Source organism: Tenrec ecaudatus, chromosome 3, assembly GCF_050624435.1.
Source record: "Tenrec ecaudatus isolate mTenEca1 chromosome 3, mTenEca1.hap1, whole genome shotgun sequence".
NCBI classification, from domain to species: domain Eukaryota; kingdom Metazoa; phylum Chordata; class Mammalia; order Afrosoricida; family Tenrecidae; genus Tenrec; species Tenrec ecaudatus.
Window position 1 is genome coordinate 40383717 of NC_134532.1, and position 18530 is coordinate 40402246.

The 18530-nt window shown below is 40.9% G+C and overlaps 1 protein-coding gene across 1 annotated transcript in view; it reads right to left on the minus strand.

The window, feature by feature from the left end:
- Window positions 1-2273: 2273 nt before the first annotated feature.
- Window positions 2274-18530, minus strand: part of LOC142442231 (uncharacterized) — a 38832-nt gene continuing 22575 nt past the window's right edge. The window contains exons 4-6 of the mRNA XM_075543508.1: window positions 3917-5343; window positions 3364-3835; window positions 2274-2447 (exon numbers count right to left, since the gene is read on the minus strand). Coding sequence (XP_075399623.1) covers window positions 2274-2447; window positions 3364-3835; window positions 3917-5343 — 2073 coding nt within the window. The remainder of the gene's footprint in view (window positions 2448-3363; window positions 3836-3916; window positions 5344-18530) is intronic.

The window sequence follows — 18530 nt, forward strand, 5'->3', positions numbered from 1 at the left end:
ACATGAACAAGAAGCATGTGTGGGTTTTCCTCTTTCTGGCAACTCAGGGAGGTGAGTGGTTCAGGGAGTCAGACATGAAGTCAGGGAGTGCAGCATCCGAGCACATGACTCACTGTGTTTCTCACTATCCCCAGCTGTACAGGCCCAGGTGCGGCTACAAGAATCAGGCCCTGGACTTGTGAGGCCCTCACAGACCCTGTCTCTCACTTGTGCTGTCTCTAGATTCTCTTTAACCAGCTATCATGTGACCTGAGTCCACCAGACTCCAGGAAAGGGTCTGGAGTGGATTGGGATAATATGGGAGAATGGGGGGAACGAAGTATAATCCAGCTCTCCAGTACTGAGTCAGCATCACCAGGGCCACTGCCCAGAACCATGTTTACTTAAAAACTGAGCTCTGTGAATCCTGAGAGCACAGCCATGTATTACTGTGCAAGATACACAGTGATGGGAGGTCATTGTGAGCACAGACACAAACTCGGTTTCAGCAGAGACAAGGGAATGAAGGCAGTGAGGCTTGCTTTACTATCAGAAATTGTGGTTTCCCTACCTTGTCAGCACTTCTCCAGGGACCACTGTGCATAGAGTCTAGGGAACCTTCATGCATCTGACCATGCCTTCTTTTCATTGGAATGGGTTTTGTCTATCTTTCACCAGGCAGATTTCAGAGCACGATGTATTGCTCAGACCTGTTTACAATCCAGATACTACCTACTGCAATTTGTTGTCAAAGTTAGAAATATTTAATGCAGTAAAAAAATGATCATGTTGAGTCTCAAATTTTGTCCACACCCTCAGATATATCTTGAATTTTTTCATTCTAATGAATACTCACTAGTGCACATTGTGCGATAATTTCCTCTTAGAACACCCTAGAAAATATTGTCTATGCCAATACTAGTGTTAGGAAACAAATAATTATTAACAAATTCTCAAAAAAAATGAATTCAAAAGAAAAAGAAGTACAAAGTACAAAGTGAGGTAAGGGTCTTGCTTCATTTTTCTGCAGGTAGATATCCATTTTTTCTGGCACCATTTATTGAAGATGGCATCTGCTTCCCATTTAATATTTTTGGGGCCCTTATCAAAGATAAGTTGCCTGTATGCTGATGTTTTTATTTCTGGGTCTTCGGCTTTTTTACATTGGTCTGAATATCTGTCATTAAGCCAGTACCACTCTGTTCTGACTACAGTAGCCGTAATGTATGTGCAAAGTTCAGGTAGAGCAAGCCCTCCGAATAGCCTGATTTAAATACTTCCCCTTTCCTCAGTAAAGAAAGCAGCCTAAACCCTGTGGAATATCTTTATTGTCTTTGAGCCAGATTTTTTTTACCAGTATTTTACTGTGGTATATATCTCAATATCAAAATCTACATAAATAGCTATGTCTGTAGATTATACTTCCTTGAGCTTGTGCCCTTTCTGCTACTTTTTCCAAGTGCAGTGGACTTAGAGGTTAAAATCCTAATGTAGTTTACTGACAGAGAGAAACCAAGGAGGTATTTGCGAAATCACTATATTGCCAGAGATTTCCTTCTGCGTGACATCACTGGTATGTGATGTCATATGACTACCAGTGGAGAGTTTCCCATCTTGACTGAATTTAAGGCTTTTACATTTTGTAGATTTATGTCAAGAAAACTTAGAAACACAGGTAAAAGTTTGTTACACACTCATTACAGCTACCTGGTAACTATCCTACAAGAAAGCATTGATGAGACATGAGCTCTTCATTTTTTTAAAAAACTTTTTTATGATTCAAAACTTTACAGAGTAAATTGAAGAGAAACCCCATGTATGTGGTTGCCACATTCATACATTGATTGCAATTCCCGAGACATACCAACCTTCTTCCCACTTCAGCCCTCCTTGTGTTTTTATATTATTCATCCTTCTTTCCTATTCCTTCTTGTTTTCAAAAGTTCTTATCCATAAGCAAATGCTGTCCTTTTGATTTAGTATCATTGATTGTTCTAAGGAGTGTATACCTCTCAGATGTAATTCTTCCCCTCTGAGCCTGTAAATTGTTGGGCTGAAATCTGAGTCAGAGGAGTGAGTACAGATCCAAGAGTGAAGAGTCACCAGAGGACATAATCTGGGGATTCCAAGTCTACATCAGATCAGTAAGCCTGATCTATTTTATGATTTTGGTTTGTTCCACTTTCTTCTCCCACTCAAATCAGGACCCCCTTTTGTGATCCCTTTAGAGTAATTAGCAGTGGAAGCTGGGCACCATCTAGTTCTTCTTATCTCAGGGTTGTGGAGGTTGAAGCTCACTGTGGTCCATTCATCCTCAGGATGAATTGTTGCCACACATCCTCTCTTTTCTTTATTTTTATTTTATGGTAATTCTGGGCTGTCTCCGGCAGGAGGGGGAGGTAAGAAAGAACATGCAAGTGCGGCAGGCACAACTGGCAACTAGGTGGGCACTCTACTGGTTGGTACATCTGTTATCCAAAAACACCAGGTTCAGCTCTCTTTCAGGCACTGAAAGCTGGAAGAGCATACATTCTGTGGAAGTCTGGAAAGTCATCTGCCCCCAAAATGGTGGGCCAAGTCAGTAGAGGGACAGCAACACAGAACATGGGTACCCATGTGGTAAGCCACAACTGTTCGTTCACACACTTGGCTCAGGACAAACTCCAGCACCTCTTCCTTTATTTTGAAAATTTTATTACACTAACACCAATGAAAGGTTTTCTTGTTGAAAATTTCTCATGTTTAATGAGATCTGACGTCCACATATAAGATGTTCCATTTGATGTTCCATTTAATTCAAGCAAAGGGCTTCTTTCCTTGTGAAATCTCTGATGTGCTGTAAGGCATTGCGTCTGGCTGAAAGCTTTACTACACTCACCACCTACATAGGGTTTTTCTCCTGTGAATTTATAGATGAGTTTTCAAATTTCCTTCATGAATGTAGTTTTTGCCACATTCACTACTTATATGGGGTTTCTCTCCAGTATGAGTTCGCCGATAAACAGTGTGTGCATTCTTCTGAGAAAGGCTTTTCCACATTGACTACATACATGGGATTTCTGACCAGTATGAGTTCACCGATGAACAGTGATAGAAGTCTTCTGGATAAACCCTTTGCCACACTCACCACATACATAGGGTTTTTCTCCTGTGAATTTGTAGATGAGTTTTGAGATTTCCTTTACGAATGAAGCTTTTGCCACATTCACCACATACATGGGTTTTCTCTCCAGTATGAGTTCGCTGATGAACAGTGAGAGCAGTCTTCTGGATAAAGCCTTTTCCACATTCACCACATACATGGAGTTTCTCTCCAGTATGAGTTCGCTGATGAAGAGTGAGACCATCCTTCCTGAGAAAGGTTTTTCCACATTGACCACATACAAAGGATTTCTCTCCATTATGAGCTCGCTGATGTTCAGTAAGTTTACACTTTCTGATAAAAGCTTTTCCACATTCACCACATACATGGGGTTTCTCTCCAGTATGAGTTCGCTGATGAAGAGTGAGACCATCCTTCCTGAGAAAGGTTTTTCCACATTGACCACATACAAAGGATTTCTCTCCAGTATGAGCTCGCTGATGCTCAGTAAGTTTACACTTTCTGATAAAAGCTTTTCCACATTCACCACATACATGGGGTTTCTCTCCAGTATGAGTTCGCTGATGAACAGTGAGAAAAGTCTTCCTGATAAAGGCTTTTCCACATTCACCACATACATGGGGTTTCACTCCAGTATGATTTCGCTGATGAACAGTGAGAGAAGCCTTCTGGATAAAGCCTTTTCCACATTCACCACATACATGGAGTTTCTCTCCAGTATGAGTTCGCTGATGAAGAGTGAGACCATCCTTCCTGAGAAAGGTTTTTCCACATTGACCACATACAAAGGATTTCTCTCCATTATGAGCTCGCTGATGTTCAGTAAGTTTACACTTTCTGATAAAAGCTTTTCCACATTCACCACATACATGGGGTTTCTCTCCAGTATGAGTTCGCTGATGAAGAGTGAGACCATCCTTCCTGAGAAAGGTTTTTCCACATTGACCACATACAAAGGATTTCTCTCCAGTATGAGCTCGCTGATGCTCAGTAAGTTTACACTTTCTGATAAAAGCTTTTCCACATTCACCACATACATGGGGTTTCTCTCCAGTATGAGTTCGCTGATGAACAGTGAGAAAAGTCTTCCTGATAAAGGCTTTTCCACATTCACCACATACATGGGGTTTCACTCCAGTATGATTTCGCTGATGAACAGTGAGAGAAGCCTTCTGGATAAAGCCTTTTCCACATTCACCACATACATGGGGTTTCTCTCCAGTATGAATTCGCTGATGACCCGTGAGACCATCCTTCCTGAGAAAGGCTTTTCCACATTGACCACATACATGGGATTTCTCTCCAGTATGAGTTTGCTGATGAACAGTATGCATACACTTCCTGATAAAAGCGTTTCCACATTCACCACATATGTGGGGTTTTTCTCCAGTATGAGTTCGCCGATGAAAAGTGAGAGAACTCTTCTGGTTAAAGCCTTTTCCACATTCACCACATACATGGGGTTTCTCTCCAGTATGAGCTCGCTGATGCTCAGTAAGTTTACTCTTTCTAATAAAAGCTTTTCCACATTCACCACATACATGGGGTTTCTCTCCAGTATGAGTTCGCTGATGAACAGTGAGAGTACACTTCAAGGTAAAGGCTTTTCCACATTCACCACATACATGGGGCTTCTCTCCAGTATGAGTTCGCTGATGAACAGTGAGAGCAGTCTTCTGGATAAAGCCTTTTCCACATTCACCACATACATGGAGTTTCTCTCCAGTATGAGTTCGCTGATGAAGAGTGAGATCATCCTTCCTGAGAAAGGTTTTTCCACATTGACCACATACAAAGGATTTCTCTCCAGTATGAGCTCGCTGATGCTCAGTAAGTTTACACTTTCTGATAAAAGCTTTTCCACATTCACCACATACATGGGGTTTCTCTCCAGTATGAGTTCGCTGATGAAGAGTGAGACCATCCTTCCTGAGAAAGGTTTTTCCACATTGACCACATACAAAGGATTTCTCTCCAGTATGAGCTCGCTGATGCTCAGTAAGTTTACACTTTCTGATAAAAGCTTTTCCACATTCACTACATACATGGGGTTTCTCTCCAGTATGAGTTCGCTGATGAACAGTGAGAAAAGTCTTCCTGATAAAGGCTTTTCCACATTCACCACATACATGGGGTTTCACTCCAGTATGATTTCGCTGATGAACAGTGAGAGAAGCCTTCTGGATAAAGCCTTTGCCACATTCACCACATACATGGGGTTTCTCTCCAGTATGAATTCGCTGATGACCCGTGAGACCATCCTTCCTGAGAAAGGCTTTTCCACATTGACCACATACATGGGATTTCTCTCCAGTATGAGTTTGCTGATGAACAGTAAGCATACACTTCCTGATAAAAGCTTTTCCACATTCACCACATATGTGGGGTTTCTCTCCAGTATGAGTTCGCCGATGAAAAGTGAGAGAACTCTTCTGGTTAAAGCCTTTGCCACATTCACAACATACATGGGGCTTCTCTCCAGTATAAGTTTGCTGATGAGCAGTGAGATCACTCTTCCTGGTGAAGCCTTTCCCATATTCACTGCATACATAGGACATGCCTGCCACATGAGATTCCTGATGTCCCTTGAGGTATGACACACTGTGTAAAGTTTTCCCACATTGCAAACATTTATATAGATTTTGTCCTTCATGACTTTTTTGATAATGCTCATTGAGTTTGAACACTTTCTTGAGTTTTTGCCCACGCTGACTGCATTGAGAGTCCTCGATGGAGGTTGTCCCACATTTATCACCTGCGTGTGGTTTCTCAAGTTCACCAGACTCCTGATGCTGAATGCATTGTGACTTCATGAGCCTGGGTGGTTCACACTCAGGGAATTTTCTTTCAGTACAAAATTGCTCTTGTTCAATGTGGAGAAAAGTTTTCTCATCTTCACTGAGCACAACTGACTTCTGTATTTTGTTGCTTCTGTTCTGATTTAATTCTAGAATGATTAAATCTGATTTTACAATTTTTTCATGTAATTCAAACATCTCATAAGCTTCCTTTGGAGGAAAATTATTTTTATGCTGAGAATAGGTATTAAATTTATAGCATTGTTCTATTCTGTCCATGCATCTTTCACATTGCAAGTGCTCAAGCAAATGATCATCATCTTCCTGGATTTCTATAAAAGAACAGAACATTGACTATTTTCAACATTTTGGTTTACAATACAGCCCTTAAAATACGCATTGATACAAAGTAGATCTTTAGTGACAACCCTCTTATATGATATAAAAAACACTATGCTTAATGTTTATTTCCCATTGGACAAAATACAAGCATGTAAAATCCAAATGATAAAAATAGTTATTATAGAAATCAGGTTGGATATGAAAGTGATAAATGGACACAGATTTGATATTTGCTTAAAGAGGTACATGAATATATACAACAAACATAAAAGAAAGAAGACATGAGGCCAATAGACCACAGGAGTGATAAGACTTGCTAATTCCAGTTGGTAGAGGTTAGATGTATTCATTGCATCAATCTAACTGAAAAACAATTAAGTACTAGACAAAATTGGGAATGTGAAACATGCTGAATATTCTACTTGGGAGAAAACCATTTTTACAGGTATATATGAAAGGGATTATGGAACAGAAACACATTCTTTATGTTTGTGGAGCCTGTATTCTAGCTCACAGCACTCATCTTACAGTGCTGTCCTGTGGTGGCGTGCAGGTTGCTGTGATGCCAGAAGCACTGCCACCCAGTGTTTCAAAGACAAGCAGGGCCATCCATGGTGCACAGGTCTTAGTGGAATCTCCAGAAATAGGGACTGCGAGGAAGACCTGGTGATCAAACATGGACCCCTCAGGTTTGATGGCAATGAAATAACACTGAGGAAATACTAAATCCTCAAAGTACAGTCAACAGTAATGATGTGGATGGAGGAAGAGCTTTGGGGACCTTCAGTGCTTGACATGGCATGACTAAAAATGAGAAAAAATAGCTGCAAATATCCTCTAATAATTGGAAAATGGCATACATGCAATATTATAATGAAAAATTTGCAAGTTGTCAAGACAAAACGGAATGGTAAAAAATTGATAGTGTATGTATTATTCAACTTTAATAGGCTGGTACTAGCTCTTCTTAACTAGATAATCAAGTGGTTTATACGGCTGAGATTGACAAATCAAGAAGATTGGCATCACATTCATTATCCAAAAGAACACTGCAATATCTTCCCTGATGTATAATTTTGTCAGTGGTAGGCTAATATTCATATGCCTGCAAGCAAGACCAGTTAGTACAAGTGTTATTTAGCTTTGTGCACCAATTAAAGCAAACGCAGAAGCATTCAGATTTGTAAGTTGGAGAAGAGTCCCAGTCACATTCTCTTAATTAAAAATCATCCCCACAATACCCTCTCATTATAGTGCTACCTTAATGATACTTCATACAAGTATATGACTAATTACTATCTGCCAGCAGCTTTAACTACGAAAGCAGACATGTTGTTGTTATTGTTCTCCCTGCTCAGGAGACAGTTACTCTACTCCAGCTACCCTCAGCACTGGTCTTAAGTTGCTCATCCAATCATTTCAGGGATCCCCAGGGTAAAGATCCCGCCTACCTTGTTAGGTAGGTAGGTGTCTGCCTGTGTGTGCATGGGCGGGGGTGGGGTGGGGGGGTGAGTGGGGATGGGAGCTACATGCCCTGAGTTTACATAAACTGGTGAAAGAATACAAAGCCTATTTATATCTGCCCTTCAATTACACAACTGTCCCTTAGGACCAATCCAGGGGGCATTAAAGAGACAAAGGGATAGTTGATTCCTTGAGTGACAGCAACAAAGGGAACCTGATTGCTTTTAAAGCTAGGCATCTTTCAGCTGAGTAGCAAGAAGTCAGGCGCCTGTAGCAGCTGTACACTAACATCTTACTGGAGGGCAGTTCTGGGGAAAACTCTATCTGAAGATTGTGCATTAGCAGTTCAAGCTTTGGAGCTTGTGGAAGTTTTCTTCCAACACTAGTACTGGTCTCCCAAGCCCTATGGTCAGGAGTGTAGAGATAAGGCTCATCACACTTTCATCCAGGTTCTGTTTTCCACAATAAAGAAATTGAGGGGAGAGGGGTTAAAGGAGAGCTGACATCAAGGAATTTAAGAAGAAAATGTACTGTGGTAGCAACTGTACAGTACTGTTCCATGTAATTGAACTACTGGAAGTTATGATATCTATAAGAGCTCCCAATAAAATATTTTAAAAAATATACTGCAAAATTTACATGAATTTTTCAGCCTGACATTGATCAACCATACAATCATGTACACTGATGAATGTAAAATTTGGGGAAAGTATCAGTAGTTGGAAAATGTGATCTTAGTAATAGAGATGACGCGCAAGTTTACTGATAAAATTTTGAGACTAATGATGAATTCATAGCAAATTCCGTATTAAACACCAGAAATGGAAACTACACATATGGATCTTTCGGAATGGAACAAATGAAAATCAAATCAACCACATCTAAAGAAAAAAATGGTGGAGACGCTTATTAGTCAAAACACGCCCATGGGTTAACTATGGAACAGATTATAAATTGCTCAAATCCAAGTAGAAGCTATCCAAAGTAACTAGAGCACAAAGCTTAGAGACTATGTAAAGAATGTAAAGAATAAACTTGGGGAATAAAAGACTGACTGAAGACTAATGACAGAGACCAGATGGGATGTGGGATGACATGAAAGCCAACTTCCATATGGAAACCAAAAGGCTACTCAAAAGACAGAGAAGAGAGCAATATTGAATATACTATGCATTGTTTGAATAACTAATAAAATCTATTGGAATATCTTGCAAAAATGTTCTTTACAAGCAGCAACGGTCATCTGTAGTGTATTGGACCTGTTAAGAAGTAGTGGGCCTAAGGAAGGCACACTGTATACTAAGGGATCTATAGCAGACATGTGCGTAATGAAAAAAGCAAGAATACACGATGTTAAAAATGCCCTTTCCACTTAGAAAATTACTAGAGGAATAGACAACTTAAAATAAAAATCTTACAGGTACAAAAATATTGAAGGTACAGTGCTAAAGTATGTTCTAAGCTGATAACAATTTTCTTGCTAGGAAGCTGATTTTAAATACCTAAAAATAACAGAAGTCATAAATGTGTTTTAACGAGAGGAATAAAATATGGAGAAACATGTCTGTTAAAGAATTCCAGCAGAGAAGGCAATTTGACCATCTCTCTAAGAAAACAAAAAAAGAACTGATATCACCTGCATGATGAAAACTTTAAAGGAACAGGACAACGAATGAGAAAATGGACACCAAAACCTTTAAAGAAACTCCAAGGGGGGAAGCTAAGGAAGCAGAAAGGAGACCCGTTTATGGTGGGAGCTCAAGATCCAAGATGGTGCTGCATACTGCAAATGGCAATCCATTCTGACTCAGTAGGGGAGGAATGTGCTGTATTCAGAGGACAGTTACAAATTCAGAGTTTTCTGTTTGGAGAGGCATGCAAGAAAGATTTTCATAGTAAAGTGGAAACATAAAAGAAGGGAAAATTTCAGAATGTTAAAGAAAATTATGGAAGCAAACATACAATAGTATAAAACAAGAAAATGGAAATCTAATCTCATTAGAGCTACAGGTGTACTTCTCTCAACATCTTGGACAAGTGAACTCTCACATTCAAAGTAGCACTTTCGGACCCCTATTATAGATAGGAGGCCTTCTCCCTGTTCAATCAACTACCCCAGCCAATTCCCCTTAAGGTATTTTGACCACGCATCTGAGAAAATTCCACTATAGTTTGCTTCTAATACCAAACACAGTTCTCTTGTTCCAATTGAGAGAAAGCTTCTGGGGTGACAAGTAGATAACCTGTTATGAGAAATTACTGAATCCTACACACCAACATTAACGTAAAGTTTGCAAAGCATGCACTTTTGTATTTCTAGGAAAATAACGTTCAAAGGAACAAAGTAAATAGTGTTCTCTCAAGGGTAGAAGACCTAACCCACTAACCTAGGATGAGACAATGCAATGAGAATCTACCTCTTTGAGAATACCACAAACACCGCAACGTTTTTAACACATAAGACAGGAAAAGCCAGTGACGAGGTCAATGACTTGAGAATTCTTCTCACCAATGGAAACCAGGTTGTGATAGTTCTCCAACATCACATCCTGATATAGGGTTTTCTGAGCAGGGTTCAGGAGCTGCCATTCCTCCCAGGTGAACTTCACAGCCACATCGTTGAATGTCAGTGGTTCCTGTAGTAAGGGGAGTTTATTTAATGGAGTATTTTACACTTGAAGATTTTAAAAATATATCTTACAGTAAAGAAAGCAAAAAAGTAAAAAAAAACTATTGTGGTAGCTCATTCCATAATGTGTCATTAACTGAGGACATGGTAGACAATATACTTACCTTATTTCTACATTCACGACCATCGGCCCAGAAAACTAGGCCTATTTTTAGAAAGATCTCCAGTGTTCTGAGAAATAAATGTTTTCAAATATACATTCTCCAGGTCAAATAATGTGCCCCCAACAATAGCTAGCTCTACATTAAGGAGCAGATTTAAAGAAGCTCCCATAGTAGATGAATCATTTCTGTGCCTGGCTACTTAATTATGACTGAAAGTTATCTGTAGGTCTGAACAATCAGGCTGTAGAGCCAGCCCAACATAAATGTAGGAAATCCCTGGAGAGGGCACAGGGCCGGTTTGAAGTCAACTAACACTAGGTCAAGATGGTAACTCAGCATCTTGCTTGTTTACAATCTTACCCGCTTAAGATATGACCCATTAACTATGTACATGCGAACTGCATTACACGAACACCTTATGGAAAGGTCTGTAAGCTCCACTATATATACCCATTGGAAAATATATTCACTCTCTCAGGCCTGACATGGGAAGAGAGCCCCTGTGTCCGGCTGTCTGCTCTCTGTCTTTTAATATTTCCCACAATTGCAATGTCACTCCTGAGGATCACTTTTGGAGTGTTGGGGACCCCAGTGTCCGAAAATAATGCACCCACTCATAAAATTAGAATTTTGAGCTCCAGTGACATTATCTGAATGTTCTAGCAATAGCTCAGCTTTATAATCACACAAAGTAGATAAACACCTGCTTGTTATTAAATGGAATTAGGGTTTCTACAGGCATCACCATTATAAGAGGCTCGGTCCTTTCGGTTGCAATAAGTATCAGGAACAGGGCAGATGGCGGAGGTCAAACATACCTCACCTCTCCAACATTTTTTGTCAACACTAAAAAAAGTCAGTCCTTCCACACCACTCTGTCTCACTTACGGGTTTGATAATCTGTTGCTGTGGTCACACAACTCTCAATAGATCAAAGTGGTCTATTAATGAACAAGGTACAACTCGGGATCAGAAACAAGAAGCCATAACTCAGAACCAAGATCAGAATGTTCATAGACATAATCTCCATTCCTGAGTGCAGAACAACTTTCTAAGCTCTTAAAGGCCACCTTAGGACAAGCTCCTCTTGACAACCTTAGGACAAATTCTCCTCAGCCACCTTTGGACCGAATTACCTTAACTTTAATTACAAGGTCCTCTTGAACTGCCATCTTTCACCACATGCTCCCCAAGGGGCCCCTCCTAGTTCTGTTGGGTGGATCTCTGGAGCCTTCCTAATCTTGCCTAGGCAGGGAAAGTGCTAGGTTGGCCCAAGAAGCCATCTTATTAAGAGGGAGAGAGAGAACTGCCTGCAGGCAGGGTTTGAGAGGAGACAGTGAGGCATCAGCCTGTCATCTGAGCTGTTGATTTGGGTTTGTTAGCCCCTGCAGCCACACAGTTCAGAAGGAACCCATGGATTAGGGATTTGCAGCTTCCAGAAATTCATGAGCCATTTCTTTGAATGACAACTGCGAGCCGCCTGTGTGAACTTACTTGAGAGCTTCCTCCACTCCATGAGTCAACAGCTTGCTGTGTGACCTTCCCATTTGGGTTCCTCAGCCCCTGCAACCTATTATCTGACCAGATTCAACAACTTCACCTTGTGAGGCAGTGGACTGTTGTCTGACCTTATGATCTGGTTCATCAGCCTTCGCAAACACATCAATGAGGAGAAGTTTTCAGAACAGCAGTTCTCAATCTATGGCTCTCAACCCCTTTGGGAGTCGAATGACACTTTCACAGGGGTCGCCAAAGACCACTGGAACACACATATTTCCAATGGTCTTAGGAACCAAGATACCACTCCTCTATCGTTATTCAGGCAAGTCCACTCACATGCAGATACGCCCACATGAGTACCGGGTGTGAAGACTATTACCCATGCTACACATGCTTCAAAACAAAATTTCATTTTTTGGCATTAGAAAGAAATATTTCACAACATATAATTACATATTGTTTTGTGATTAATCACTATGCTTTAATTATGGTCAATTTGTAACAATGAAAACACATCCTGCTTACATTATGATTCATAACTGTAGCAAAATTATACTTATGAAGTAATAACAAAAATAATTTTATGATTTGGGGTCACAACGTGAGAAACTGTATTAAAAGGTTGCGGCATTAGGAAGGTTGAGAACCACTGCTCCAGAGTGATAACTGACCTATGGATTTGGGACTCACCAGCTTCCACATCTTGAAGAGGGATTTATTTACTTGATGGCTATTTAGTTTTGTGAGATACAGCAAGGCAAATCATGGAGCATCCTTAAGCTCTACCTCATAGGGAAGGTCTACTGCTGGTCCTGCAAAATGAACTGTAATATTCATGGATCAAGATCTATACCAATGAAGATAATGACCAGGGCACATGGGAAACAGTGACAGAGCCACAAAGAGCTTTCCAGCCAAGATCGAGGAACAGGCCGACAAGATCAAAAGGACAATCTCAATAACGAGCTGATCTAGATGAACTGATAAAGATGGAACCAAGAAATGAGCCTACATTCAGAAGGCACAATGTCTGAGAGGGACACAGAGAACAGGCCTGCTCTGAAGAAGAGCAAATCTGCCTACATGTTTCCTTAACATGGATCCCAATGTCTTTCCTATTGATTCTGTTAGCAAGTTACATTTTGCTACTTAATAAAACTTGTGCCTGTGATTCTGGCCTGTAATTTCTATGTGGCCACTGCAAAAAATAATGATCTGCGAAGGAGAGAACTGTGTAAAGATAACTCCTGTCAGAACTGGAAACCATTGGAGGGAAGATTTACGTTTAAGTTCTGCCTCACATGAATCAGGGCTGATGCTGATGGTTGGTTCGCTCTCCTACATCTCTAATTAGAGGAAGTGAGAAGCCATCAACCATTTTAAAATTAGTATTCCTACAAGGCCCATTTCAGAGGCATTAATGAAAATGCTGCAGTTTGGGATATTATTCAACACCACCTTCAGAAAGAAACATTACAGAAACTCACTCAGACAAAAAAACCCATGGAATAATGGACTCTCCTAAAGAAGTGATCTGATTTCTCCTTAAAAACTTAGCATAGTGTTAAATTTGAATGATTCTCATGGGTTGGCCATAAAATAATGAAATATCAGTTGAAAGCTAATATCATCTAAAGAATCCTTAGTGATGTATTATGTTCAATGTCAGTAGTTTAGTGTTATTCCTGTGATCAACATATTCCTAATCTTCTCCATCCCAATGTTGAAGTCAGAGTCAAAGTTCATCTCTAACTTCTACTCCTTCAAATTTCCACTTTCCAGTGAACTGAATCAGTACTATACAGGCTTCTACACTTCTAGTAGGTAATACAGAAAAGGAAAAAATGCATCAGAATTACCTGAGCCTTGCTCATTTTCTTTGGTCCTTGTAACACTGCCAGGAACTGGGATGTTCTATGTTTGTCTTATCTGTATCAGCTCCAATGATGCTCACGAATTTCAGCCTCTCAGGAGGACATCCCAGAAATAATAATACCCAAACCAGGCACTTCTTCCTTCTTCCTCTAAGCTGCTGGTTGGTGAAAATCTGCAGGCTGATGGGAGGATACAATGTGAGTAGTTTAGGTCCAGATGCTGTAAGTGTTCCTGTCCATCTTCTTAACACAGTCCCCAATACTGTTAACGGTCTCCTTATTGAGTGACAGAAAACATCTTAATACCATGAGCAATAAAAGCTAAAACTCATAATTTTCAGACTTATGTGTAAAAGATGACTTTATAATAAATAGAGATTGGGTAATCAAATACACATGTCAAAAATAAGAAACAATAAACCTGGACCGCTACTTCAAAACACATGAAATATCAATTCCTTAATGTGTGACTCTCAAGGAGAATGACAAATCAATGAACCTTTATGATGATTATGTTAATTAAAGAATCTGGAAAATTTGAAATGGGCTATATAAAGAACTATTTAAAACTGAATGCTGTTTTTCTAGAGCTGTAAATTGTACAATCACTTTAGAAACACTTTAAAACTCACCATCAAGTACAGTTACACATATAAGCAACGATAGTACACAGGAGAATGGTTCACAGTGTTCCCGAGACTATAGAGGCACTACAGGCAGCTAATGGGTTAGCAGTCCTACACTTAACACTTGTCAAAAACCACAGCTCCATATTAAACACATATATCACCTATTAGTTTGAAATTCATATATATATATGTAGATGTATACATTCCCCCATAGTGAGTGCACTATTGAACTCCAAGACAAAGAACATTTTTATTGTAGCATTATTTGCAGTAACTCAATGCAGTTAGTTGCCTGTACGTCTTTCTAGTGATGGCCCCTTAACTCCTTCCAAATATTTAGGTGGGTGTGTCATCCGTCAATGTGATTGAGGAAAAGGAGATCTGGTGGCATAGTGGTTACTGTTGGGCTTCTAATAGCAAGGTCAGCAGTTGGAAACCACCAATTTCTCCTAGAAAGAAAGATGGGATTTCTTCTTTCACGAGTGACATGGCTTTCTAGTCCATTAAAGAGTGACAGTCTTGGAAACCCACATGGGGCAGTTGTACCCTGTCATACAGGCTCGCCATGAGTCAGTGTTAACTTGATGGCAGTGAGTTTGGTTTTTTTGGTTTAAGAGAATTGTGAAAATTGCCAAACAATAGATTGATACCCTTGAGACTTGGGGCTATGCAAATAAGCTGCCTGACAACCCAACCTGGCAATGAGTCACATTGGACATCTGTTAGGTTTAACTGAGGCATTTCTCAGACAGAAATTGGGATCTCACTACCATCAAAAAAAAAAAATGAGAGAGAGAGCCAGGAGAAGGGGCCTTTGGATCTCAGATTCTTGCATTGAAACTCTTCAATGTAGAAGACAGAGAGCTGTGACACAAGAGAGGAAGTGATGGGGAGAAGCAGCAACAGAGACATGGTGGCAGCAGAACCAAGAGACTGAGACAGAGCAGTGCAATTGCCAGGCCACGGAATAAGAGAGCTGAGTGCCTATGGGCAGGAGGTTAATACGTGAAGTGGTATACATCTGAGTATTTATCTGGGGAACCAGATCTGCCAACGTACACAGAGGTCTGTGAGGCTAAGGGACAGAGTGGGCACTTATCTGCAGAACTAAAAGACCTTTGTAACACTTGCCCATTCAGGACAGAAGCCAAGGGGCTGCAGGGCCGCACTTTAGCTGCAGGTATGGCTGTCAAGATGCTGTCCCCAAGTAGAACTGTATCTTGAGTTATTTAGGATCCAAATTGTGTGTTAGGGTACAAAAGTTACCCCTATGTCAAATATAATTTAAGGAGAACATTTACTGAACTTTAAGAGAAAACAAAACACACACACACACACCGGATGTATAAGGGAGACCACTAGCACGAGGTCAAAATAACACCTGAGGATTCACAGCCTGGACCCTGGATAACAGGGCATAGAACAAAAGGCATGTCACAGATCATGACTGGTGGCAGATCAATACATCACAGGTACAGGTGGGACTTCAGAAGCAGGAAAGGGACCATGACTAGGACATGTACCTTATTCAATAGAAGAACTTACAAGACTGCTCCAGGACCTTTATACAAAGCCAGTCAAGCAAGACTCGACAATGTCCCTTGTTCTGTCCTCAGTAAGGTGACCTCCATCAGGCATACACCGAGGCAGGCCCGCAAAGAGGGCTGGCTGCAGAGGAGTGCAGCCAATCTACTTTCTCATGCATTCTTCCGGAGGGGGAGATGATCTATATCCTTGGTTAATGATCAGAGAGAATTTAATGGCGGCTTAATCAAAGTGGGGACGCAGCAAATGGACACTGAGTTATCACTGTCATCAGCAACCCAAACCTAAAACCCCACTGACTGCCATCGAGTGGATTCCGATTACAGCGACCCTTTAGGAGCAGTTGGACCTGCCCCGGGTGGGTTCCAGAGACTGTAACTCTTGACAAGAGTAGAAACCCTGCTTTTCTGTCCAGATGTGGCTTGTATTTCTGAACTGCTGACCTTGCAGTTAGCAGCCTAAACAGTAACCACTGAGGCCACCACTTTTTGCAAATTGGAGCGCTCAGAACTTAAGAAGCTCTCATACAATTATAAACGGTTGTCCATCCAGTGAATTCTGTCGTTCAGGGAGAGGTGCAAAGCCCTCTGGCCCTGACGGGCAGGACAGCCCGGCGATTGTGGTGGGCGCTCTCCCTGTCGGACCCCAGAAAGCATGGCTCCCGCCAGCTGCCCACGGAGCTTCTCTGCTCCGCCTCGCCCTCAGGAGCCCGGGTCCTGACGCCGCACGTCGGCGCGTCGCTCGCCCTGTTTCAGAGACAGAAACACACTTGTTCTCCTCTCTCACCGTCGTCCCGACAACTTACACTTACTTCCCAAAGGCTCCACCGCCCCGCCGGTGCACAGGACCCTCCTCAAACTCCCGCCCCAGCTCCTGGACGACCGGAACGCAGAGCGTGACTATGGCGGCCGCCGAGGGCCGAAATACACGCACTTCCGGCCCCGCCCTTCACAGACTTGATGGAAGCCGCCATGCTTAGATACTATCCGTACAAAAGGAAAGCATGTGTGCGTTACTTTCCGTAAAAGAGTTAAGGGTGGGTGGGTGTATGTGTGTCTCCCACTTGTTCTAATTTCATACACCTTATTTGCATGGCCTTACCCATTCTTTTATTGGGAAGGACAAAGCAGTGGACAGAAAAGCCATATAAAAGCAATCCATCACTCCACATTGGTTCATGAGGTTAGTCACTCACTTTCAAATATAGATGCAATCTTTCTGCTGTGAAATATCAACTAGTTTTGAAATTTTATTGCCTGGGATCATTTAAATGTTGATTTCACGGATTTTCATATATTTTTTCAACATATATGTATATATACGCAAATACACAATTCCCATTATACTTTATATTTTCATTATATAGTCATAGCTATAAAACAGGAAGTCTTGGTCTGAGGATGTTCAATTTGGTAGGGTGGTAACACATGTCTAGGTAACACATGAAATGTGATCAATATAAATAAAAAAACAGGATTGTAAATTTTAAGGTTTGTATTTTTAAATCGTCATAAAGTAGTGCCATTAAGTTATTGCTAATTTATTTAGGAATGAAAACTGAAAAAAATTTAAGGAATTTGTAATAACCTGTGGGGAGATACGCATTTATGATGTAGCTTAATTATTTGAGTAATTCACAGTGGAATAGATTTTCAATCAGCATAAAGGTGATTACTATAAGCTGGAGGTCAGATATACCACTACTGTTCTCCAACTCCTTCACTCTTTCTAAACTCAACAGTTCCCTGTACTTCACTCCCTGCTCAGCTGGGTTCGATAACTCCATCCACTAGCTGTACAGACTCACACCACACTCACAGGTATGTAGTTAATTGGAGGCTGGAAACGGGTTATACATTGGGATAAAAATTAATTTGAAATCAGGGGCTCAAGTGGTAAGAGAATCCTTTGAAAATGATGATGGTGGCTTTTGTGTAAATGTGCTTGACACATTAGAGGAACATATGGATTGTGATAAGAGATGTAAGAGCCCCCAAAAAAGGTATTTGTTGAAAGAAAAATAATAATTTGAAAGTAACAAGATACAAATTGTATGTAGTTGGCTAACCAGGGGAGCTTTCGAAGCAGATAAACCTTGGAACAGAAATATTCCCTGTTGATACAATTCTTGATTAGAGCATTGGACAGTTTTCTGCCAGTGGGGTCTCTCTGTTGCTCACTGGTCTAACTCCAGGTCAGTACAGCCTGGAAGATCTTCTAGTCAGACCTCTCCACTGTACTACCTCTTGACTCATTACCTTTCTACAATCACAGGATCAGATCCTAAACAAATGTTTACAGACACGGTATCACATTTGTGACCATTCTGCTTACACACGAATCTGTGTTATGGTCAACCTACTTCCCAGCCAGCATGCTTTCTGTCATTCCAATGACTCAATCACAACCATCACACATTTGTTGTTGTTACCTGCCATGCAGTTGGTTACAACCCCATAGCGAACTGTACACAACAGAACAAAACACAGCACGGTCCTGCGCT